The sequence below is a fragment of the Physeter macrocephalus genome, chromosome 12 (genome assembly GCF_002837175.3).
Source record: "Physeter macrocephalus isolate SW-GA chromosome 12, ASM283717v5, whole genome shotgun sequence".
NCBI lineage: Eukaryota > Metazoa > Chordata > Mammalia > Artiodactyla > Physeteridae > Physeter > Physeter macrocephalus.
This window is the reverse complement of record NC_041225.1, coordinates 26,279,349-26,305,250: the sequence shown is the minus strand read 5'-3', so window position 1 is coordinate 26,305,250 and position 25,902 is coordinate 26,279,349. Positions and strand designations below refer to the sequence as shown.

Genomic DNA, 25,902 nt, shown 5'->3' with positions numbered 1-25,902 from the left:
ATGTGACCAAGAATCCAATACCCCCGAATCTCCACCCACAGATGTCGACACCCTCTCATGTGTACCGACGGTCACCCCACGTTCATATTTGGAGCAGAATGAAAGAGCCAGAAAGGCTAACTAACACTTTGCACAGAGTAGCTCTGGAGACAGATGGGTTTGGACGCCGGTGCTCTCTGCTGGTTGCAGAAAAATAAAGAGGCAGCATTACCAGCCGGGCCCACAGGAGCGGAAGTTGCTGAAAAGCAGGGACTTACCACCTGCAAACCACCATCCAGGTGAGGCCGGCCAGGCCACAGATGAGCACGGCGCCCAGCACGATGGAGACCGTGGACGCCCGCGGGAGCCTCCCAGAGTCTGGAGCAAGGACAGAGCCAGCCGGTGAGCCTGCCCGGCTGAGGGCAGCGGCCAGTGTGCCCTCCCAAACCCCAGCCCAACCCCCAGCCGCCGCCCGAGCATCCCTGACCCTGGGAAACCAAGTTCCTCTGGGTAATTTTCCTTCCACGGACCTCCTTGCTCTGCCCCGTGGGCTGTCCATCCCCTGCTGTCTTTGCTGTACTTGGAGTTGAGCTCTGCTCTGTACTGAGCTCTCCTTTTCCTACTGCAGGAGCTTTAATAAAATGTCTTGCCATTTTAACAGGTCCCGGGGCATAATTTTTCTTCTACAGGAGCTGGAAGCCAAGTTATGATTCCTAGATTTGCAGCTGAGTGGCTGTGTGACCCTGAGCAAGCCACTTACCCTCTCTGTTCTGCACATGGGGATCAAACTTCGTGCTTCCCTCCCGGAGATAATTCGCGGGGGGGGTGAAACTAGCTGAGGGTCTGGAGCGAGCCGGCCCCGCCCAGGGTTTCACGGCGGTCCTGTGTCTCAGACACGACCTGGCCTCAGGTACGAGCCAGCTGCCTCCCTGCTCCCACCCAGCATCAGAGGCCGTGGCAGCGCGGACACACATGGCCGGAGGGTGACCCCTCAGTCACCCCCGCCCGTATGTCGACACCCCCTCCCAGCCTGGATGCCCAAGGGCCGTGGTCTCACCCACGCAGGTCCTGCCGTCCTCGCCGAGCACGTAGGGGTCGGTGCACTCGCACTGGAAGCCGCCCTTGGTGTTCTCGCACCGGGCGGACGCGTGGCACGGGGGTCCCGTCTCGTCTTCACACTCGTCGATGTCTGCACACACGACGTGAGGTCAGGGCCAGCCTCCGCTCCCTTTCCCCACGAGGCCGGCCCCTCCCCAGCCCTGTCCTGTCCAGGAGCAGAGGGGCGTCACCCCACGTCGGGGCCGCGTCTCCTGGACCCCCGCACCTTGGAAAAGAGAACATCCCCTGATGTCCCGCGGCCGTCTCCCCCGCGCCCCGCTTCTGCTCACGCCGGCCCTTCAGCCCCTCGGGAGTCAGCCTGGCCCGTGGCCACCCTCTGACCCGCTGGCCTGACGCCTTCTCCTGGCCCGTCCGCAGTGGCCGCCTCGGGCCCGCCACCCCTCTGGCGTTGGTGCCGATGCAGACTCAGTTCTGCTCAGTTCAAATCTGCCAGGTGCTGCGAGGGCCGAGCGTGAGGCCGGGCCCCGGGGGTTCAGGCCACACAGGCCGGTGGGCCTCGCTCAGACGCGGGCACGTGGCCCCCTGGGGGCCGCTGGCGCTTTGCACACTGAGCAGGATGCCACCCCGGGCGGGACCCGAGAGCGGGTGGGAAGGAGGCGGGTGAGGGCAGGTGGGACCGAGTGCGCCGCCCCAAGCGGACCGCTTCCAGCCCCGCAGCCGGCTCTGGGCCTGGGCCTCCACCCACCGCCCCGTGGCGCCGGGAGCCGGGACCCGACACCCAGGCCCGCAGCGCAGGTGGCCGTGGTGAGCCCCCCAGACGAGGAGCGCGGGCGGCCCCCGCGGTCTCCTTCTGTCGGAATCCACAGCCACGACCGGACCCCAGGTTCCTGTTTCCAAATAACATGCTATGTTTTCTGGCCAATTTCAGGAAGGGAGCAGCAGAACGTCAGAAGAAGAGGTATGTCCTGAATACACGCTGTCCAACCACATCACATTAGCAAACGTCACACGCGTGTGTCCTCGTAGGTGGTCCTTGTTCTGAGGGAGTGAAGTGAACGTGGGCTCAGCCTCTGCTGCCGGCTCAGCCCCTCGCTCCCTCCTGGACACAGGACTGCACACAGGGCGCTTAAAACAAAGCAGGTTCCTTCTCTCCCGGTTCTGGAGGCCTGAAGTCCGGACGTGGCCCTGAGCTCACTCGGGGGAAAGCATCGCTCCCGGTCTCCCCCGGCTACGGGGGCTGCTGGCCGTCTCGGCTTCCTCGGCCTGGCTGCATCTCCCCCATCCTCCGTCCTCACGTGGCCGTCTTCCCCCCGTGCCTGTCCTCCTCCGAGAGGGGCGCCGGTCCTCCCGGGCCAGGGCCCACCCTGATGGCCTCACTTCAATTTGACTGCACCTGCAAAGACCCTATTCCTAATAAGGCCACATCTGAGGTCCTGAGGGTTAGGACTTCAACATACATTTTTGGGGGACAGAATTCAAGCCCTTTCACTCCATGGTCAGGTTCTTCCCATCAGAAGCCAGAGCGGGGACTGGAGGGTCTGGTCTCCTGGTCCGGGGAGTCCACCCAGGATGTGTGGCAGCCCCACACGGGAGGTGAGGACCGTCTCGAGCCGGTGTGTCCCCAGGTCCCCACGTCGGTCCACACCATGGCCGTGGCTCCTCCCACCGGGACAGGTTACCTCCCAGGGAGAGCTGAAGACCACACCCCCGGGCCCAGCTACAAACATCTGCACGATGTTCCACTTCCCTCAGCTCATCTGCGCCGACGGCAAACCTCACTCTCCCTGTAGGTGCAGCAACATTTATTTGTGTTCATTTGTTACAGAACCTCTCGGCAATAACTGGAGCGAAAAGCCACGGACACGTTGCTTTTTATTCGTTCTGAATTCATGACTTTAAAGACCTCGAAAGAGACTCATTACACTCATTTGCTAATTTTTGTTTTTTAATGTGATGATTTTGGGGGCTAAGCAGGACTTGAGCAGAGAAGAGAGAACGAGTCTCCTTAGATTTTGTGGATTAGATGTTCAGTTAAGCTGTCGCTGCCCTTTCTGCAGCCATGGACGTGCAGGTAAGCGATTCTGCTGAGGACGGGCTGCAGCCCTTCTGTTACATCCATTCACAGTGGAAGTAAAATTCCCTCCCTGCTACATTCCAGAGTCATTTTTTTTCCTCGCAATTCTTGGCTTAGAAACTTCTAGTAGAGGCATAGATCGGGCGAAAAATATCTGTGTAAAGGAGCGAGTGCATTTGTACCGGGGCTGGCCCTCATCCTGCTTCGTGTCATATACTTACGTTAAAGATATTCTGCCGTAATTATCAACGTGTTCAGACAAAGACACGGGGTTGTATAAACAGAGTCAGTACCCTCCTCCCTGGTCCTATGTCGCTGTGCCCACGTGACCGCGATTAAGGAGCTCCTGTCTCCATGGGACACTTATCAATGGCGAAATAAATAGGACCCACTGCTGTCGAAAGTGGGTTCTCACTCTCCACACGGCTCTGTACCTCGCGCTTTTACTTAGTGATGTTCTGATACGTGCCTTGCACACGCTCTCAGGGAGCGGTTAGCTGTTAGTATGAAAAATTACGTTAGAAAGACAGGAGGTGGGGAGACGACTGGGAGGTGGGAGGACGTCGGGAGTAGACGAGCGATGCCGGCATCGTTCAGAGCATCGCGAGGGCACAGAAAACCTCCCTGGGGGAGAAAGTCTGAGCTGGGAGTCGGAGCGCATCCAGGGGCAGCGGGGGAGCCCGAGGCGCTGACCCTCCTTTACTCTCCGGTTCTAAGCTTTTCTCCTTTTTCATTTGTACCTTGTGGACCCCTATGAATAGAGCTTCGGGATCATAAGTAGCTAAAACAAATAGCCAGCATGATGCAGCATAAGAGGTCCAGGGGTTCATTCACCGAAGATGGAAGGCACACACGTGGCGTTTATGCCTGGAGCACGCAGGGCACTCACCCCCCCACCTTGTCCTGCCGACACCAGGACCACAGCCCCGGGCAACATGGATGTTTCAACTTTGCACCAGCACGAAGTGGAAACAACACTAAAAACTTCCAGATTTGCTCGACTTTTGCTCCTGCAGGATCGTCTACAGAACATAACTTTCGGGAACAATAAGAGAGGTGGTTAACGGAAATAACAGGCGCATCCAGGCGCCACCGCGTGTCACAGAGGTCGGGCCCCTGTCATTTGAGCGTCCTGGAACGTGGCTCCCTGCCCAGCCTTCTCCTCCGAGCCCACCGTCGTTCACGACCAAACCCCGAGGAGATGTTTGAGGTGCCCGCCTCGGCTCCAGCCCATGTCCTCCTGGTGCAGATCTGGGAGTGTGAAGGCTGCCTTAGCCGTTTAACCAGGGCTTTCTAGCCCAGCGTGCTAGTTTTGGCCGTAAATTCCCTCAAACCCTCAAGTTTCCGATCTTGTGCATCCGTTCTCCTCCAAGTGGTGGCCTGGACGTCGCCCTGGAGCCCCTCTTCCTTTGCCTCCTCGTCCTTCTCTCTCGCCTGGAGGGAGCAGCCTGGACATTCCTGAGCCTGGTGCCCCGGGCTGAGGCTTGAGGGTCCCTGGGGCTCCGGCCTCTCCTGGACTCTTCCTGTACTCTTCAGAGTCTAGAGGCAGCTGTGGCCTCTGTAACTTTCCAGGACACATTTTGGAGTCCCCAGAACTGAAGTGAAAATTTGGTTACTGTGGTAAAACATACATAACCTGCAACTCACCGTCTTATTTGTCAGCGTGCCTTTCGGTCGCAGTAAGTACGATCACAGGGTCGTCAACTGTGACCATCCTCCATCTCTGGAATTTTTTCATCTTCCCAAATCGAAACTGGAGAACTGAACAAGTTGGGCCTTGTTTCCATTTCTCGTAAACCGACCCGATTTTTGCATGGGTCCACCTCCTGCCCCTCTAGGGTCTTCCTAACGCAGCTTAGAGAGAAACGTGAGGGAGCTTCTCCCAGGGCACGAGGGAGGCTTTCTGCTTCTGCTTGCCTGGTCCCGGTTCCGGGTCCTCCCAGGTGTCGGAAGACTGGGGCCCAGAGCAAGGAGGAGGGTGAGGTCTCCCTGGAGACGGGCCACCACAGGTGGGGGGCCTGCTCTACTGATGCTTCCTGTGGAAACACTTCTGTTTCATTTGAGCATTGGCTCTGCAAGCTCCTTCCTCCAAGCCTCCCTGAAGTTCTAGCCTCTTCCTCCTCCTGTCCTTCCCTGGTCGCCCCGTGGGCACGTCGTTAGGTGACCGTCTTGGTGCTTCATTTTCTAGAAAGACATCGACTTAGGAACATGGGCCACTGGGGAGGGGATACTTTATTTCCATGCAGAGAGTTCCTGGAAGATAATTATACTGGGAGACACCTTTGGTTGAATGACATTTATGTATGTTTTTATTTGGGGTTTCCTTTCAGGTTTTCTTTAAATTGAAGGATAGTTGCTATACGGTATTATGTAAGTTACCAGTGTACAGTATAGTGATTCACAATTTTTAAGGTTATTTATTTTTAAAGGACATTTACTCTTAATTTGTATTTGAAAAATGCAGACTCCAGGGTCAAGTCACGAAAAGACACCTGTTAAACGACTGACCTTTACAGACCGGAGGCTGGGAATCCCATCCTCGGCGGGTGCAGGCAATTTGCTCCGGCCCTCGGAGCTGGAATCCATGGCGACAGGAAAACACCAGCACGCGCCTTCCAGACTCCTCACACAGCAGGAAGTCCCCGTCCTCCACTTTGTCCGGGAAGCCACAGGCATCCTCTGGGCCAGGTTGACAGGTACATACAGTCAATGCCGGACCCCCTTCTTTGCCCTCCTCTGGGGCTGCATTCTCCGACTGGCCTCCCAAGGGGCTCACGTCAGCAATCTCCTTCCCTCCAGGTGGGACACAGCACGGGCCCCTCTCAGCACTGACCCCGGGCGGCAAAGTCACGCCTCTAACCCTTCCCCATGCGTGGGCCGTGACCAGGCTTCCCCACCCACCCCGACGAAACCGCTTTAACTGAGGGCGACCACGGTCCTCGCCGCACAAGGCAGACTGGCTCTCAGCGCTTCTCCTCTCCTGACCACAGCGGAGCTCACGGTCGGCCGACCCTCTGCGGCTGGGACCCGCGACACAGCTGCTCCGCTGGCAGGTTCAGGCCAGTGTGGTCCCCCCAGGAGGGGCTGAGGGGGGCTTCGCCTCAGACCCGCGCCTTCCGCACCGAGGAGGTCGCGCCCGGGACCCAGCAGGGCGGGAGGCTCTTTCCCCGCCCCCCCCGCCCCCGAGAGGGTTTGAAGCAGCTTCTCCCAGGCGCCGTGTGACTCCCGGGAGACCCCGTCCTCGACCCTGTAGAAGAGATGCTCCCGTTCGCGGCTACCTGGAGGAGGGGCCTCCCTCCACGCGCCCAGGTTCATCCCCGGGATGCTGGCGCACGACTCGAACTCCCGGGGCCACGTCCCGACCCGGAAGGCATCGCGTGGCACGCGGGAGAGGCCGGTGTTGTCGCAGATGACGCGGGACAGAGAGTGCCGGCCCAGCTCCTGCCTCTGGGCTTCCGTGAACACCGCCTGGTTCTCCCACCAGAACCTCCAGGAGGACAGACGTGAGGACACGTGAGAGCCCAGTCCCTGGCACGCCGGCCACTCCTGCCCGCCCTCTGTGCCCACGCCACGCGGCACCGGAGGCCGGGCGCGCCCGGGGGGGAGAGAGGCCCGGACGGCGCCGGAGGACCATTCTTTCCGTTTGGGGACCCATCATCCCGCTCGGTTGTCCCTGGGTGCAGAGCTGCCTCTAGAACAAGAGTGAGGAGGGCAGAACCCAGCCTTCAGGAGGGCGCTGCGCCTGCCCTGCGGGACGCGCCCTGAGGCCCCCTCCCCGCAGGCTCTCCTCTGGCCCCATCGCCAGGGGAATTCAGCTTCTGGGAAACTGTCTCACTTTCCTCCCAAGACGCGGCATCGCTGACAAAGCCCCCAGCTGCTGACCCGAAGGCCACAGAGCACCCCTCTCCACCACATAGAGCCCCGCTTCCTGCGCGGGAACACCGTCAGCACCGAACAGCCGCTGCGTCCCCGCCGGTCCCGGGCACCTACCGGTCACCGTCCCTCAGCTTCCTCATTTGCTTCCCGATGATGCAGGCAAAGAGCGGGCCGGTCCGCGCCCCGGGGAGGACTCTCTCGGCTAAGCCCCCGAGCCACACGTCCACGTTAGCCGGGTGCCCGTACAGGCCCAGGATCTTGTCAGCCACACTCCTGTTGCTGGTGGCGGCTCTCAGGTCGGCCCGGGTCTCCAGCCGGGACAAGCCGCAGAATTCCCGCCACTCGTTGTAACCTGTGCGGGGAGAGGGCCGAGGCCGCCCTGCTCGGGATCCGGACGCTCCCCAGCCGCCCCGCCAGCTGTGGGCCATCGAGACCGGGGGCTCTGGCCACAGGGTCCCCGCCTCAAATCCGCCTTGCCGCCCCGCGGCCTGCAGGCCTCCCGGTCGGAATATTCCAGCACGGGCGGCGGGGCCTTATTGAGAGTTTGTCCACAAACCAGCCAGGCATCATGCTTGGGGACAAGGCTGAACCCTACACAGCCGAGTGGGTCACACTTGTACCCGCTTCTCGTCTCTGCTGAGCAGTGAAGCCAGGGCTCACCTGCCGTACCCCCGTTCCCACAGGAGCGGCCAAAGCACAGACACCAGCGCCCTCCCTCCGCACAGGCGCGCATGCGCACAGACACGCGCAGGCGCACGCACGCGCACACGCACACGCACAGACACACGCACAGGTGCACAGATGCACAGGCACACACATGCACAGACACGCCCAGCGCCCTCCTTCCGCACAGCCGCGCATGCGCACAGACACGCGCAGGCGCGCGCACGCGCACACGCACACGCACAGACACGCACAGGTGCACAGATGCACAGGCACACACATGCACAGACACGCACACGCACAGGTGCACACACAGATACGCACAGACACGCACACACATATACACACATGCACAGACACACAGACACACGCACATACACACTCACAGACACACATACAGACATGCACGCACACACACATACACACACACGCAGACACACACAGAGACATACACACACAGACACACACACACACGCACAGGCGCACACACGCACAGACACACACACACAGACACACGCACAGACACACACACGCACACAGGGAGAGGCACAGAAAGGACCACGTCTGTCTGACTCTGGGCTGCAGCGCCCTCCTGGTCTCTGCCGCTCCCAGGACCCTCCCAGCCGCTGGCCGCTGGGGACTCAGCCTCCTCGTCCTCCTCCCTGGTGTCCACCCTGACCGCGCACCCAGCCCCTCGGCCGTCTCTGGCTTTGCCGGGCCGCTGGTTCCCCCATCCTCCCCCCCGCCCCGCACCCCACTGCTCTCAGGGCCCGCCTCCTCCAGACCCTCCATCGCTCCTCAAGACGATGGCGCATGAACCCTTGCCTTACATGCCATCTGGGTCTGACCAGAAGCTCGCCAAGGCTCCCCGTTATTTCCTCTCTGGTTATGTGCTCTGCCGCCCGCGGTCCTTTTGGCAAGACTGGGTCTCGTTTTGTGCCCGGGGCCTCAAACGCGGCAGACCCCCGACAGAAGTGCCGCATAAACGCGGGGACACGAGGAAACGCATCACGACTGGGCCAGTTCCCGCAGGGCGCTGAGGCACCGGGACACAGAAAACTGGGGCTGGAGGGCTCACGTTCAGACTAAACAGAACTAGAGGAAAGGATCCCCTATTTTCCAGTTAGAATGGGAGGGGCTACAGAGGCTTTAAAAGCCATTTCTCAGACGTTGGCAGTAGGTCTGAGATACATTAGAACGGCAGCTCATCTGGCAGCTCCCGCAGGAAAGGAACCGCGAGGGCCCACCTGGCAGGCCGTGGTCCCGGCCCCTCTGCAGGTTGATGGATGCCAGGTCCAGGGTCCCCGAGTCCGACAGCACAAAGAGCCTCTCTGTCAGCTCCTCGTTCATCAGCTGGTCCTGCACCTGCAGCTTGGCTGGTGTGGCCAGCAGGCCCCTCATGATGGGGTCCACACCACCTGGAAACAGCACAGAGGAGGGATGCGCTTTCTCAGGTGAGTCTTGGGGAAACAGAACAGGTCTCAGATCGTAAACTAGGCTGGTTCTGAACAAATGCCTCTCATGATCTCAGGAATTCACCTCCAGGGATTCCCAAGTTTCCTGGGCCCTTAGGGTGCTGCCTCGTGGTGGATTCGCCCCGTCAGGGCCCCAACGGGCCGGAGCGTGATGTGTGTCTGAAGGGAACCAGGACGGCGCCTCAGGGGTGGAGGTTTTGTGCTTGTTTTTCAGCAGCAGAAACGTCACAGTTGAAGGAGGTGTTTGCTGAGTCTGAGGCCTAGACCAGGGAACAAGCCCCAGCCTCGCTGAGGGAGACCGGGGCCGCCCCTGGGAATTCCGGAGACTCAGGAACCCCAGAGAAAGCGTCGGATGAACGGGATCACTTTTTAAACCTCTTTGGATGCATTCACTTTCTCCATGCCCGCTGGTGACCCGAGCACCTCCGGCCAGCGGGCAGGTGACCGCACACCTGGCTCCCCCTCCCCAGCGTGGCCCAGGGAGGCGCACCTTCCTCAAGGAGCCGCCAGGGCCGGAAAAAGGCATCCCGCAGCGGCAGGAGCCCCAGGCGCTCCTGGAAGCGGGCGTCCAGCCGCCGCACCAGCGGGCGGACCGTGGCGTGTCCGAAGCGGAAGGCGGCCGTGGAGAACACGTTGGACACCGTAGGGTCCACGGCGGGGTCGTAGCCCCTGTAGGGGCCCACGTGCCGCTCGAAGGCCTCGGGGCCCAGGATTTTGGGCACGTAATCCCGCAGGGTGATGATCTGCGGAGAAAGGAGAGTGGGTGAGAGCCGGGGCAGCGGAGCCCCCGGCTGGACGCGGGGTCACAGGCAGAGCGATGCCGGGTGGGGGGCTTCTTCCCGCACAAGCCTGGGGGCCGCCGCATCTCCAGAGCTGTCACCGGGGCCATGCCACCTGGGGGCACAGGGGAGCAGGGGAGCAGGTACAGGAACACCACCCATTCCAAATAAAGTCCTGAGCGCTCGGCTTGTACGGGGTTGTACGGGGCGTGTCAGAGATGCCCCCAGACACCCTCCAGGCCAGGCCAGGCACGGACAATGAGGGGACCCCCAGCGCGTGAAGACGAACCAGGGAGGCTGCTGCCCCCGCACTCTTTCAGAAACATGAAAAGGTTTCTGTCCGACAATCAGCCCCCTTCACTCCCACTTCACCTACGAGCCCTCCGTTAACACCAGGACCTAAAGCAAAAATCAGAACTCTAGTCCCTTCGCTGGGTTTGGGCATCAGAGGCTGAAGGTTTAGACCAAGGTGAGCTGCAGCCCCATATCCCCCCTTCCCAGCTTCGTGACTCTGGAAGGCTGACCTCTCTGAACCTGTTTCCTCTTCTGGAAAAACCTCTTCCTTTGAGTTTTTGTGAGAATAAAAAATATACATGGGTTTATATGCATTAGATACATGGTTTTATATACAGACATTCCATAGAGTACATTTCTATATTATATACTGTATGGCTTCATATGTATCAGACATATGGTATCGTATACAGACGTTATACGGAGTAGATGCGCATACTGTACATATATATATAGTGTATACATCCGTGCATGGATAACTCCCTGCCCCCAGGTTTAAAGGAAATGATACACAACCTAAAGATCATGTACGGCCGGAACGGCTTCCACGAATTAAAATGTCGGCAGGGACCGAGAGCCCGGTGTTGATGGATTGCCTCCATCGACACCGTCATTCTTTGTAAACGCAGAGAAATACGGCGGGAAGGGGCCGCCTGTAGTTTCAATGGGAAATGAGTTTGTGCCGTGAGTTTTATAAACGAGTCTAAATTCCTACTTTCTGTCCCAGCCTGCAGTGACGCATGGCATCCTGTACAATGAGGGGACAGGCCCTGACCCTGCGGAGGTGCCTTTGTATCAGAGGATGAAGTGAGAGGCATGGATACAATTGCTAATTTGACCAGGTCTCTGCAACAAAGGCTCAAACTGAACTCCTCCGAAAGGATTTTGGGCTTTTTAAAAGGCTACTCCGGAGGTTACAAGGCTAACTACACACCCAGGAGGGTGATGGGCCCGGGGGCGGCTGGGTCAGTGGGCACCAGTGTGGCCTCAGGCTCTGCCTGTGCAGATCTGCTCCCTGGGGGTAACCTGCGGTGAGAGCGACTTCCTCTCCTGTGAAACGACAGTAGCACCTGATTCCTTGAGCTGTTCCTAGAATTAAGTCAGAGAATGACACAGGCTGAAGTGCCCTGTCAATGGTAAATCAGGTGCAATCACGGACCTTGTCATTTCTACTTGCCACGTGGTCCCAGGAGAATTTCATGCAAGGGTCTGCTTTTAGGTTCAATAGCATTTCTTTCAGCTGTAAAAATCAGGGTCAAATTGTTTTGATATCTAAGAGGATATTTGGGTCCAGAAGCCACATGTAAATGAGGACTATAAACCAGTAGGAAAGCGTCCATCCTACAGGGAAAGGTCTTACATTTCAGCTTATGGGTGTAGGAAGGGAACATGCACCATTCTCAGAAACCACATGAAAGTCACAACTGAGCATCTGCGTCCTTGGGGGCCATCCCTTCCAAACGACAGAGTGTGTCTTCTAGGTGCACAAGCCGGTACTTCCCAGGCCGGCGGAGGCCGCGGCCTCCAGGTGAAGGGACCACGGAGCCCCTCGCACCGCTGCGTGCTGTCACCTCCGAGACCTGGGCTGGCTGGAACGGGGGCCTGGCTGGGGTCTCTAGACGGAGGTGCCATCCCCGAGCTGGTTCATGGATCCGAGCCAAGCACCCACGTGGCCGACTGGCACTCGGGAAGAGTTAGGACGTGATCACACAGAAGCAGCGCCGCCTCAGATGCCGCAGCTTCCCACCACCAGTCGGGGCTGCAGCCGTGCTTTCTCCCACCCCGTGAGGGCACATGGCAGCGACTTCCTTTCCCACCGGCGTTCTCCTCCGATTGCTTCTGTCCCCAGCAGACGGGAGATCCTCTCTCTTCTCCGCCAGGGACGCAAGACAACTTCACACTCAAGTGGAAACCGTTTAGTGGTGGCTCCTCGCCCGCTCCCTAACTCGGGCTCCACCTGTGACCCCGGAGGACGCAGAGCCTGCCGCCACAGGCTGGCAAGGCTCCTCTCGCCCCCGAAGCAGCTACTTCAGAGAGCGGAGGGCGCCCTGCATCCACCCCACACATCAGGCCTGCTCGACCTTGGAGCACAGCCCCCATCACCAGTCTCTCGCGATCTGGTCTGAAATGTAACTGGAAGCGATTTTGCCGAAATGCCTGGATCTCTCCCCAGGGTGAGGGCTGCAGCACTGTTTCGCTCTGATCGGCGGGGCCCTAACCCTCCTTTGGAATTGCCAGGACGATGCTGAAAGCCCTCCCGGGGGTTCCTCACCCGCCGCGCGCCACTGGGACAGTCACGGCCCAGCGAAGCGCTCCTCCCTGCCGCTTCTCAGGGCCAAGGTCGTACTTATTATCTCACTGTTTGAGATGCACAGGAGCCACACGACGTTATTTCCAGGCCAGCAGGGGTTCTCAGAATTCTCGAATGCAAGCACCCCTAATGTATGAGTCTAGGGCTGCATGCACCCAGATAACCCACCCCCCCCGCCCCGTCCCCACTGCAGGGGCGCACGGTGGTCGTGGAGCCTCTCCTCCGGGAGGGCGCACGTGGATCTGAGATCCAGCCACTCAGCTCAGGCCCCTGCGCCGACTGAGTTCTTGTGCGTTTAAAGAAAGTTTAAGGAACATCCGGCTCTCGGGGAGACAGCAGGGCAGGACTCCCGGCATTGCTCCTGGGATCTGGTCTTCGCTCATGAATTCACATTGTGAAGCACCTCTTAGTGCCAGGCTGGGTCCAGGTGCCGGCAAAAGCCATTAAACGAGGGAATCTCTGTCTCCCTGGAGCTTACATTCGGGGGAGGGGCACAGAGGGAACCAAAACAAAACATTGCTGGGTGGTGACAACAACCCGGAAAGAGGCATGATCCTGGGACTTATTTCACCAGTGAGCCTGCTGAGGGAGGAGGACGGCTCGGAAGTGGGGACCTCATCCTAACGCCTCCCGACTGGCCAGGCCACTCTGTTCAAGGGGGTCAGGCGAGGGCTGACGGATGAGGTCCCTGATTGTTACTTAAGACCATCACAAGACTCCTGGCCATGCGGCCCTCAAATTCCGCCTTCACAGATTCCTGTGCCTTTCTTTTCTTATTTTATCAATCCTGTGTGTTCACATCTGTCAGCTCCTTTACACTAAGCTGCAGTGTTCATCCAGGCTGCAGGCAGACTGTGTCAGATGCCCGGTTTATAGTCTACCTGTCTACCTACCGCGCCATGGAAACACGCGCGCGCGCGTGCGCGCGCGCACACTCCACAAGCCCGCTCATCCAGGGCCGGGGCTCACCCAAAGCACCCTGGTATTAAAACTCTGACGTCCTTCCTCGGCAGGTGAAGAATCACAACCCCCCAACTGCTGCCCAGCCTCTCCTGGACCACGTCCGAGTCCCCTAACCCACCAACATCTATGGGGTGGCGCCGGGCACGGCAGGGCTCTGTAGCCTCTGCTCTAACCCCTGGGTGGCTGGGCCACAGTGGACCAAAGGTGGGCAAGGGACAGGCAATGCCTGGGGACGGCCCATCCCATCATGTGGTCCCTGTGGGAACCTGGGCAAGACCCAACTTCCTCCTTTGTAAAACAGGACTTACCGGGTCACTGAGGGGATAAAGGGGTGCTATCGAGGGCCTGCTATAGCGCCCAGATCAGAGACACATGACCAGCAACCACTGGTTTAAAACAAGGCACTCCACCTTCATAACAGCCCTGTGAGACCAGTGGACTTAGTAAGGTTATTTGATGGACGTAAGTAATTTTTCCAACATCGCTCCGTTATAATTGGCCAACTTGACACTCCACCCAGTATCCTCTGGGTCAAGATGAAAAATACCATAATAAATCCTTACTTTAACTTGCGAATTCGCAGATCTCATACAGATTGCTTTTCTTTTCATTCTCTCCAAAATACCAAAATACCGAAATCACTGGTGGACACCCATCTGAAAGGGTCGCCATGAGGACTACATGAGTTAGAACCCTCAGAGCGCTTAGAATGGTCTGGATATCCGGGCAAGACCGGCCCGTGCCTGTTACTACTGCTGTCAGTCTCCTGGTGGGATAATCCCCGCCAGCCCCCGAGCGGACCAGCAGCTCCCACGGGAGCGCCAGGGACCCGGTGCCGCAGACGCGAGCGGGGTTAATCTCGACGCAGGGCGTCCACCCACAAGGCTCTGCGCACCGGGCGGGGGGCCCCCCAGACCCCCGCACGCCCCCTGGCGGGGCGCCCGCGAGGCCCCTGCGCGCACCTGGTGCAGGGCGCCCACCACCTTGCGCGCTTCCTGGTAGGCGGTGTCCGCGCTCCAGTGCGCGTTGAGGGCCTTGAGCGCGGCGGCCAGGCGGTTGTGCTCGCGCAGCCACAGCGTGTGCAGGGCCGCCAGGGCGGGGACCTCGCTGGCGCGGCCGTCGCCGGCCAGGAAGCAGGGCGCGCGGGCCCCGGGGGCGCCGGGCTGGGGCGCGCAGGCCGGGGGCGCGGGCGGCGGCGCGAAGGGCAGGAAGGCGCGGCCCGCGGCGTCCCGGTAGCGCGCGTTGACGCGCAGCAGCCCCTCGGCGCTGGTCCAGTTCCGCAGACGCCGCTCCGAGGCCGGGGAGCTGCCGTACACGGTGGACGCGTCCAGGAACGAGGTCAGCCCGTTCATCTGCTGGCGCGGGCTCGCCCAGGACACGTTGCCGAAGAGGGCGCCTTGGGTCCCAGAGCCGCAGGTGGGTGACGAGCGGTAAAAGGGCAGACAGGCGGGGCCCGCGGCCGGCGAGGCGTTGGCCTGGAGCTGCGGGAAGGGCACGGCGGGTCAGCGCGGGTCCTGGGCCCCCTCCTCGGAGACGCCCGGCGCGCCGAGCCGCCCGCCTCCCCCCAGCCCCGGCCTTCCTCTGCCCGCCGCCCAGGGGTCCCGTCCGCTCTCCTGCGGGCAGCCCTCCTGCTCCCAGGGCCTGGGCGGTTAGACTGGTCCGAATTCCCTTTGCTCTGACTGATGCAGCCGTGAGGCGGCGCCCACTTCCCCCGTGCCCCCAGTTCTTCCTTTCGGTGTGTTCTGCTTTGCCTGGGGGGCCACCTCTGCGGACGCCAGGGGCACCCCGCCTGCTGGCTCTCCTTGGCCCACCAGGAAGCTCCTCCTCCTTCCTGTGCGGCCTTGCTAGCTCAGGGCGCCACATGCGGAATCGCTGGCCGCTCAGCCAAGGTTTCTGGAATAAGCGTGAGTGAGGACCCAGCCCCAAGCAATCTCTGCTCCTAGGTAGAAAATAAGCCCTTGCCAGCCTCGGAGATATTTTCTTAGGAGAAGTAATTCAAAACCCTGCCTGTATGTCTCTTACCGTGCCTGTCGGAGGGAAAACCGGAACAGCATTGACAGACAACAGCGGTTCTGCAAAATCTCTGTCAGAAGTTCCCGCGCCTGCTCTGAATCTAGCGGTTGTGTCCCCAGTGGCTTGTCTGTTAAGCATGCACGCGGGGCCAAGATGCAGGTCAGAGTGTGTTCTCTGCTTCGCTACTTTTGACAGCGTCACAGCAGCAGCGGAACTGGAGACACCGCCAGTGCTCATCGGTAAGGAAATGTGGTGAAATGGGTCGTAATGCACACACAGTGGGGTAGGGAGGGTCGTAACAACCCAGCCTCCGTCCGCGTAACGAGACAGAGAGAGGTGTAAGAACTATTGCTAAGTGACCCACACCGGGTTCAGGACGTGCGCGTAGTAGGACACAAAAAAAGTAAGGTGCAAGCACGCACACACATGTAATCTCACACACATATATGTGTGCAGGGCCTTCTGGCAGGAAACACAGGAAATTCATAACGGCTGTTACCCCCTGGGGACAGGACCAAAAGTGACTTGTGTCTGAGTTTGGAAGACGGCCCCTGTTAGTTTCATAGTACAAATGAGGAAGTTTAAAAATTCTACCTGAATGGGAAAACACGGGCTTCGGTTCTCACAGGTCCGCTGGCAGTCGGCCCCGCCCCCGAAGGCAGCGTGGCTGGCGCTCTGTGGCGTGAAGGCCAGGTCGTGGTCGGCGTACTGGCCCCACGCCATCAGCAGGTCAGAGTACTGGCTGTCCTCCGTCACAGCCTCGTTGGAAACGTGGATGACCTGCCTGCTCACCTCCCGGACCTGGGCGGACAGACCAGCTGTCACGTGTGGGAGGCCGTCCTGCGGGCCCGGGGGAAGCAGAGCCCTGGGGCGGGGTTAGCCCCGGGGCTCAGGGCTCCGCGCTCGTTCACAGGACGCTGGCGCTCCTGGGGCGGGATGGGGTCCCCGGAGGCCCCCCGGCTCTCCTCCCCGACATGCACGGGTGGTGGTTTAGGGCCGAGTCGTAGTTTCCTCACTGGTAAATAAACATAAGAATGCGGACCTCTGGGGTCTGTCCTGGGGATTAAACTGAGTCATCGAGTGATCAGTGCCACTTAGCGCTCGACCTCGAGGGCGGGGCCCGGGGCCCGGGGGCAGAGCCCTGAGCCCGGAGCAGCGTCGTTCCCGGGCCTTGAGGCCCGCTGGCGTTTGCCTGGCCTGAGTCAGCATTGTCTGGGATCGGTGACTTCCTTTCTCCTTTCCGTTTTTTTGTTTCTGAACCAGGACGTCTACAGCTGTTATCCCTTGCCCGTCCCGCCATTGCGTTTTGGGGGCAGGCTTGCCCTCTGGTTTCATAGGCCCCAAAGGAGGGGAGTTTTGCCCCAGGAGGGGTCATACCCAGAGCTTCGCCATCCCTGATTCAGATTATTCAGAGGATGAGATTTGGGGGTCTGAAAATGGCGAGATTTAGATCAGCTTTGGGATTTTGAGTTGACGCTGTCGTGGGCTGAGACTTTGGGGGGGCCTTGGGATGGGGTGAATGCAGTTTGCGTGTGGAATGGATATGACTTCTGGGGTCAGAGGGTGGACTGGAAGGCGGGGTAATAATGGCCCCTGCAGATGTCCGTTCCCCCATCCCTGCAGCCTGTGAATACATCGCATGGCAAAGGGGACTTGGCAGATGTGGTCACTTTAAGGACCTCGAGATGGGGGTGAGCCTGGATTCCCGGGGGGTCTGATCTAACCACGTGGGTCCTTAGACTCTGAGACCTTCCTTGACTCAGGGGAGATGTAACTTCAGAGAAGAGGCGCAGAGAGACGCAGCCTCTCTGGCTTGGGGAGGGGGGATAAGCCGAGGAATGTGGGTGGCTACCCCCTGGTTTATTCACTGAAGCGGGCAGTCGAATTGGAGACAAATGATCCATTTTTGGACCCAAATGATCAGTAGATTAGGTATGAGTTTGTTTGGCAAATGATTTGCCTCTGGGAGTATGCAGCAGTTATCATCTTTGCCGCTTAAACGAGTGAATTAATCAATAATAAGTGTCTTTGCACGTGTCTAGTCTTGTACCTATTTGTGAAGAGTCGAAAGCTGGAGGAAGCGTAACTCTGTGTTGTTCCACTCACTGGCTGAGTGGCTCTGATCTGTCAGAGCCAAGCTCCCGAGCTATAAGGTGAGGAGCCCTTCTCCACCCCACAGGGGCCGGGAGGCCCATCATATAGGCGCCCGCGCAGGGGCCGGCCCGACTGAGCGAGGTCTCCTCAAAGCCTGGCTCCCTCCAAGGTGAGGGGAGGTTTGCTCCGTTCTGGGAAACCAGTCCCAGCCCCGTTTCAGCGGCACTCACCGGGGGTAGGGGGAACCCGTTGTACAGGAAGTGTGGGTTCCAGCCTCTGGGTTCGCTGATGCCGTCTTCGTAGGCGGGGGGCAGCCACCTGGCCAGGGCTGTGTTGGCGGCTCCCCACCTAGGGTGGTCTCTGTGGAGACAGCGGGGCTCCGTGTTTGAGTCGAGGAGGGACGGAGCAGCAGGGCCGCTGCAGTGAACTGTCCCCAGGGACACAGTGGAGCCGGCGCCCCTGGGGTGGTTGTAGAGGGTGAAGCCCTCTGTCCAGTGGGGACCACATGCCCCCGTGGTGCTGAGACGCTTCCCGGGCTGTAGGGGCGCAGGTGGTCTCGAGGGAGCTGACTCCCAAAGCCCGCATGCACGTGCCCTCCCTCCTCAGCACCTGAACCTGGGGCGTCCTGCCTGTCCACGTGTCTCCCACCTTCGCTGCCCAGTTTCCCTGCTTTTCCTCTGAAGGCTGCGTCTCACTCGGGAGCTCGCCGTGGGCACCTCCCTGGGGCTCCAGACAGAGTCACACCTGAAACCCTGCCGAGCCGAACGTGCCCCCGTCAAAGCTGCTACGACCACCTGGGCAGCATGCCCTTTCCTACCGCCTGTATTTACCTTTAGGACAAAGTTTCTGCTAGAAAGTGGAATCTTTGGAATTGATGATGAGTAGCGGTAGGTGGTGATGGTTACTTTTGCACATCTGAAGGGACAGTAAATGGGGATAATTCCAGTTTTAATACTCCCTTGGTCTCCAGCACAACCAAAGTGGCTTAATTTGCAAAAGTTTCTGCTAGAAAGTGGAATCTTTGGAACTTGCTGAAATGTCCTAAATGCAGAAGTGAGATGGTTGTATTAATACCTTTGTTTGAATCAAAAATAAGTCAAGCTTTTTCTGAGAGAAAGTATCAACAATCGCCCTTGGTTCACGGATTTGACAGTGAGCATGGGCTCAGCCAAGTAAGGTAAATGGGACTGTTTTCCATAAACAGACTGATCCGCAGCTTCACTCTCTTGGTCAAAATATATTCTGACAAAAATACAAAGTGCATGATGAGGCAAAGTTGTGTCTAATGATATTTTGATTTTACAGACTACTTTTGAGCAGGACTTCTGAGTCAGGCGGGTGCCTCTAAGTCAAAGGGACCCCGGTATCAGTGAGAATCAGTGTGTCCCAGCAGTGTTTCCAGCAATGAGGAAATGAGAGACAAATGATCGGTAACTAGTCCTTGTGCAAGTCACATATGAATAGTGAACATATACGTATGTGATCACATATGTAAATGGATAAAATAAATACGTGACTATGTAACATTTAGAAAATACACGAATAAAATGCCTAGAGAGCATACGTAAAAGTAAAGGACTATGTGAAAGGAGAAAATAAAATACTTTAATCATAAAATATCCTACATTTAGAAAAAAACCATCAGACAAACTAGAATGGAAATGTTAGTTCAAAGAAAAAAAGGGGAATTTTCTGTTAGAGAAAAATTTGTTCTGTTTTTAAAAAACGGATTATTTGGGTACAAAATTGTTGTGGTATCCAAGGTCCCTCGGCCTTTATCAACACATCCCTATGGCAATAATAGCCATGGGGGTGTTTGTTTGGTGGTTGCAGAATCTTCCACAAAGAGAGGAGTGAGGCTGGAGTGTGCAGGTGGACAGGAGACAACTTGGCTGGCTTCTTTGAGGTCACGTAGCAAAAGCATTTGAATTGGAAAAGATTGGGATCTAGGCTTTCTAATAATCTTTCCAGCATCTGATGGGTAGACACTCACCACATTTAGGGACTGAAGTCTACAAGAATCGTGGCAAGCTAAAGGATTTTTAAAACTTTTAAAGTATTTGTAAATATAAATATGGAAGAATTAGTTGGTTTGTTTTGACACTAAACTATTACACCATTTGAGACATAACGTCCACCCACCATTCTTCTATACATGGGACTGGTTTGGATGCTCTGCCCAGAAGTAAAGGAACCATGGGCTGCTGAGACCTCTCTAAGCTCTTGTCTGAGGCAAGAGCCCACAGTTAAGGCAGGGACACCCCAGGGTTCCTGACGCTGGAGAAGAGGGACTTCCTGGCCTCCGTGGCTCACTCCCAGCCCTGCCGCTGTGACCAGGGGCCACTCAGGAATGATGAGTAGCGGTAGGTGGTGATGGTTACTTTTGCACATCTGAAGGGACAGTAAATGGGGATAATTCCAGTTTTAATACTCCCTTGGTCTCCAGCACAACCAAAGTGGCTTAATTTGCAAAACCATATGGGACAGTAATGCATTTAATCAGCTGCAGTAAGTCAGCTTTAATGCAGTGTCCTGATCGGTCACAGTTGGCTTGTCTTTATTGAAATTCCATAAAGTGCTGCTCTTTCACTCAGTTAAGAATAACGAGGGCGTCCCTGGTGGCGCAGTGGTTGGGAGTCCGCCTGCCGATGCAGGGGACGCGGGTTCGTGCCCCGGTCCGGGAAGATCCCACGTGCCGCGGAGCGGCTGGGCCCGTGAGCCGTGGCCGCTGAGCCTGCGCGTCCGGAGCCTGCGCTCCGCAACGGGAGAGGCCACAGCAGTGAGAGGCCCGCGTACCGCAAACAAACAAACAAACAAACAAAGAATAATGAGAATGTTAATTTAGCTGCTCAGGGGATTGGTTTTGTTTGTTTGTTTGTTTGTGTTTTTTTCTGATTGACTGTCATGTTTCAGCAGCTCCCGGGACATCACATGGTTTCTGTGACCATCTCACCCTCTGGTCGGGTCAGAGCCCAGCCTGCTCGGCAGGACCCAGGGGCACCATGTGGGGACCTCGCAGCCACCAGGCGGGGCCTCCTTCAGGCTTCCTGCATCGCTCGGATGCTGCTAGGCCGCAGCAGAGCAACCGCGGCGGCCCCAGGGGGTCAGCTTTCACCAGCACGTGGGTCCTTTAGCAGATTTGGATCGACGACCACATTGGAAATGGTCGCAAAGCTGACAACAAGCAGGTGACACGTCTCTGGAGGAGAGTTTCACGAGGGAGACAGGTGTCTTCTCCCCCCGCGGCCCCACGTTACTGGGATTTGTTTGAAACACCAGCTCCTCTCTCTCAGACACCAGGCGGCTGAAAATCTGCTCTGGGGGCTATTTTTATAATAAGTGGATGTGTGAACATTTTTTGTGTTTTTTTCTGATTGACTGTCATGTTTCAGCAGCTCCCGGGACATCACATGGTTTCTGTGACCATCTCACCCTCTGGTCGGGTCAGAGCCCAGCCTGCTCGGCAGGACCCAGGGGCACCATGTGGGGACCTCGCAGCCACCAGGCGGGGCCTCCTTCAGGCTTCCTGCATCGCTCGGATGCTGCTAGGCCGCAGCAGAGCAACCGCGGCGGCCCCAGGGGGTCAGCTTTCACCAGCACGTGGGTCCTTTAGCAGATTTGGATCGACGACCACATTGGAAATGGTCGCAAAGCTGACAACAAGCAGGTGACACGTCTCTGGAGGAGAGTTTCACGAGGGAGACAGGTGTCTTCTCCCCCCGCGGCCCCACGTTACTGGGATTTGTTTGAAACACCAGCTCCTCTCTCTCAGACACCAGGCGGCTGAAAATCTGCTCTGGGGGCTATTTTTATAATAAGTGGATGTGTGAACATTTTTGAGTTTGGTGTGGACAGGTTTTGAACTAGCAAGTCTGAGCCTGCAGAGAGAATCGGCCACCTTGGAGCCGATACTCAGCGGCCCTTGTGTCTCATTTATAAAACAGTTAGCGAGGCTTCAAGGTGGTATCACTTGAGATTTCTGAGCAGGTATGTTATGTTTGGGGCAGAAAAAAAAGTATGACGTCCCTGCTGGTCCTTTGGATCTAGTTGCTGTAAATACTGTGAGACAAGATTCAATCCTCATCACGGAAGGAAAGAAAGGGACTCGGCCTCCACCCACAGTCCCCTGGAAGGTGCGTCCCCCAGAGCCCATCAGCAGGGGGCGTGGGCTGCCCCCTCCTCGGCGGTGGGGCTGGCAGCAGAGAGCAGAGCCGGGAGGGGCGCCGTGGGCAGAGGAGACCCCTGACCCTGGTCCTGCCGTCCGTGACCCCACATCCACCTGCAAGTACAGTTTCCCCGGAACACGGCACGTGGGGCCCTGGGGGCGCCGGGGGCCCAGAGATGGTTGGGGTCACCTGGAATGTTTGGGGGTTGCCCGAATGGACTGACCTTCTGGAAAGAGCCATCAGAGTATGAGACGGCCTGAGTCGGTGGCTGAGAGTGGACAGCAAATACACAGAGAAAGAAATGGAAGAAAGTTGGATGACCTCAGGGACACCTGGGAAGGTTTATGATTAGCATCGCTGGTGAAAGTGGTAGCTGGCTGCCAGGGAGCTGAAGACCTTTAAAATCTGTGTCTTATTAAAGATACACACAGAAGTATTGGAAACATGGGCGTAGGGAGAGGCTTGACCAGTTCTTAATATAATGGAGTCAATATTGTACACTTTCTTTAATGAAACTTCAACCAATCTATGGAGACTCTGCCCTGATGGCACCTGTCATGTTCAAATACAACTTACAGGGGAGACCGAGGGCACTGAGGAAGTACCTGTTGTTGCAGGCGCCCGTGATGAGCCTGTACTTGTTTGCCAGGCAGGTGTTTGGACATCTGGGGGGAAGCATGTAGGGCTGGCATCCAGACAGGTTTGCAATCATTTTCAGTAGATCTTCTGATAAAACATCTAAGGAACAAACACCAAAGCTTCAGCCCTCTATTGTAATAACAAACCTACCCGACGGGGTAAATGTTCTAATGTGATCGGGATTCACACAGAAACCTCCGCATTCTTTGCAGGAAGCCCTTCTCCTTGACATCAATCCTCTCTCATGTAACCCCCTTGAGTGTCCTCATTGCTAGGAATGTGGGGTTTAAAATTTATTTTTGCTTTGTGATCTTTCAGAAAAGCAATTCTGAGAGCTCTGACCCCGGAGGTAAGCACTTCTCCGAGGCATCCGCAGCCTCGCTCGTGGAATCTCCGGTGTTTGCCATGCTGCTCGGCTGAGGCTGGGGGCCCACGCCCTGACCTCAGAGGACGGCGAATACCTGGCCTTTATCCTCCCCGCAAACCCTACCTCAGTCAAGTTTCCTAACAGTATCCATGTGTCCATCTACAAAACCCTTCTTTTTTCCTTCACGTTGATGTTCAGTTCCTTATCATAAATCTTTCTAGATTAGGGCCCCAGGAAACAGTCTCTTAATTTTTGCCAATTTTGTTGCTGTTTATTTGACAAATCAAAGCAAGGACCATTTTCTTGTCTGTTGGTAGAAGGAATCACTGGTTACTCTCCAAGATGGTTTGTATAAATCTTCAAAGATAATGCCATAAAACTGGCCAGATTCCGATGAAATCAAGATAGAAAAAACACTGGAAGACACACATCCCATTTTCAAAGTAGAGAGAAACAAAACTAGCTTAATTAATGTTCACTGAACAACCTCTAGGGAATGACTGTATGTGGACAGTTAAATGAAGCTTAGACTACAATTTTTATTTATTCGATAGAGAAATACACATTCCTTAACAAGGTGAGGCTTCCTACCAGGAAACGCTCAAGCACATGCGAGAGTCTAACAGGCAAAGTCCATGAGAGTAACCACAGTGGGACTTCCCTGGTGGCACAGTGGTTAAGAATCCACCTGTCAGTGCAGGCGACACGGGTTTGAGCCCTGGCCCGGGAAGCTCCCACATGCCGCGGAGCAACTGAGCCCGTGCGCCACAACTACTGAGCCCGTGTGCCACAACTACTGAGCCCGCGTGCCTAGAGCCCGTGCTCTGCAACAAGAGAAGCCACCGCAATGAGAAGCCCGCGCACAGCAACGAAGAGTAGCCCCCGCTCGCCGCAACTAGAGAGAGCCCGTGCGCAGCAACGAAGACCCAACGCAGCCATAAATAAATAAATTTATTTAAAAATAAAAAGAACCACGATCATAGCTATGTTAATACAAAACCAATGTTAGGAAACATCCCTAGGGGAGGGGTGCCAACATTTGATTGTAGATACTGTTTGGTGACGAACTGATGGGGAAACATTTGGATCCTTTCACTTTTATTAATTCTGAAATTTCTAGATTGGCTATGCTGATAGTGGAAATAATAGAAAACGTCCTAGACTATGGGGTTCTTCAATTCTGCCCCACAGCCTGGCCCAAACGCATCAGCCGAATACACCCGCAGACCTAGGCAATGGCCTTGCGACTCTACGCTGTGAACCCGAGGCCGGCAGGACCTCTGACTGCAGTCACCGCTACCGGAGTCCCGGCTGCACCGAGACAGGATTGCGGACCAACAGTCCTTAGAGACAGTTTTCAACTGCTTCAATAAAAACATTTCAAATGGCTCTTTGGTTGCTATAAAGCTGACTAAACTTAACTTCTAAGTTTAGTATCTGAGAATTCAGGTTAATCCCGATTTAGCTGAGCCTGTCTTAGTCTAGAAGCTAAGTAAATCAGTATTAAACTAATCTACAGTTAATTGGGAGGAAAAACTCAGAGACCATGTAGCTCATGGCACCACATTGAAAAAAAGTCTCCATAAGTTCATTAAAAATAATCTTGTTTTTTAATTCCTCATCATTGGACTTGGAAATATGCCTATGATCGAAATCACTTCCACTCAGTATCTTAACATCATCAGAGCCTTTGATGGGATGCAGCTCGCCCCTCGCGTTTGCTGCTTTGCCTGTGGCCAGCCGAGTGGACGGCCAGTGTTACTGCCCCATCTTAGGGAGGAGCACGTTGGCTCCCAGGGGCCCGAGCAGGACCCTGAGGCAGTTTTCTCAGGAGAAGCGGGGCTGCTGTCCTCGTCTCCCTGGAACACGCTGCGTCCCACAGAAGTGAGTTTCCCCCAGGTTTTAACCAGCTCGGTCGGGGCCTTGGAAGTATCCCTCAATCATTTCATACCACAGAGCGGGACACTTAGATTATTGAGCTGCTTCTCCAAACCCGATCTGAACAGCAGAGAAGCAGTGATTTCCCAGACTAACAAAACCAAACTACTGAGCCTCTTAAAGAACCGCTCATTTGTCCTGTGAACGAGTGGGCATCGCGCCCTGCGGGGACCCCCCCCCGGCCCCTGCGCAGCCCTGCCCAGCCCTGACCTGCCCCCCTCCCCCGGTGCTCACCTGTGGGCGGCCCAGACGGTGCAGACCCTAGGTGAGCCCTCCTCATCGCCTCCTGCACCGACACCTCCATGATGTCCGCCGCCCGGGACGCAGCGCGGCTGGTGGGCTCAGGGAGTTTGGAAAAAGACAGAAGCTGTGACGGAGAAATGATTTCTCTTTTGTGGAGGTTTCTGGGCACAAAGAGGAGATGTAAAGTCAATTATTCTTTTTTGGTGTTTTGTAATTACTTACTAATCAATCACACGCACCTTTACTCAGTACCTGGCAGGCGACAGGCAGCTGGGGACGCAAGGACCCCGTCCACAAGGACCGCGGGATTTAGTGAAGGGATGGGACCCGAGTGTAGACCATCGGCCAGTGTTGAAAGGTGGAGAGGATGACCGTTTGCCTTTTACAAACTTGCGTAGCCAACTCATTTGATCCTCGTAACAGCTGTGTGAGATCAGCCTTCTCATCAAGGTCCAGTTAGTAAAGGGGTTTGCCAACATTGCCTGTACATTTACTGTACCTTGCCACGAAAAGTAAATTAAGTTGGTTTCAGAACACTGTTTGACAATGGCTCATCTGTGTGTGTTTGCCGCTGATTCATTCTTCTTGGTTGTTGGAAGCCAACCTGGAGCCTCTGTGCCATGACAGGGTCACGGAACAACACCAAGACAGCGCTGCAGGGCAGTGCTGCGCCCAGGAAGCTGACTACATCTCTTCTGAGCTGTCTGTGCTTCTGTCTTGAAAAAGTACATGGGGGATTTGCCCCCCGTCCCAAGCTTAACCGTGTAAAACATCCTCTTCCCCTTCCCAAACCAAAACCTACGAATTGGGACTTTTTAACAAAAGCCCCTGGCTGGTGGGAGAAAAAAGAAACAACCTAGAAATGTAGGGTTGTTTCTATGGAAAACACCAGTAATAAAAAACAATGGCCCTACATGGGAGTAATAGATGATTATGGGTATTGTTGGTTCTGGTATAAGGATAAATTAA

General features: G+C 56.6%; 1 protein-coding gene across 1 annotated transcript in view; it reads right to left on the bottom strand.

Moving 5' to 3' along the window:
• Positions 1–253: 253 nt before the first annotated feature.
• The window catches only part of TPO (thyroid peroxidase), a 34,510-nt gene continuing 8,861 nt past the window's right edge, over positions 254–25,902 (bottom strand). Inside the window, exons 3-13 of the mRNA XM_024118961.1 lie at positions 24,925–25,094; positions 22,352–22,484; positions 17,811–17,940; positions 16,081–16,287; positions 14,436–14,954; positions 9,617–9,869; positions 7,103–7,340; positions 6,391–6,599; positions 5,621–5,791; positions 1,037–1,168; positions 254–357 (exon numbers count right to left, since the gene is read on the bottom strand). Coding sequence (XP_023974729.1) covers positions 254–357; positions 1,037–1,168; positions 5,621–5,791; positions 6,391–6,599; positions 7,103–7,340; positions 9,617–9,869; positions 14,436–14,954; positions 16,081–16,287; positions 17,811–17,940; positions 22,352–22,484; positions 24,925–25,094 — 2,266 coding nt within the window. The remainder of the gene's footprint in view (positions 358–1,036; positions 1,169–5,620; positions 5,792–6,390; positions 6,600–7,102; positions 7,341–9,616; positions 9,870–14,435; positions 14,955–16,080; positions 16,288–17,810; positions 17,941–22,351; positions 22,485–24,924; positions 25,095–25,902) is intronic.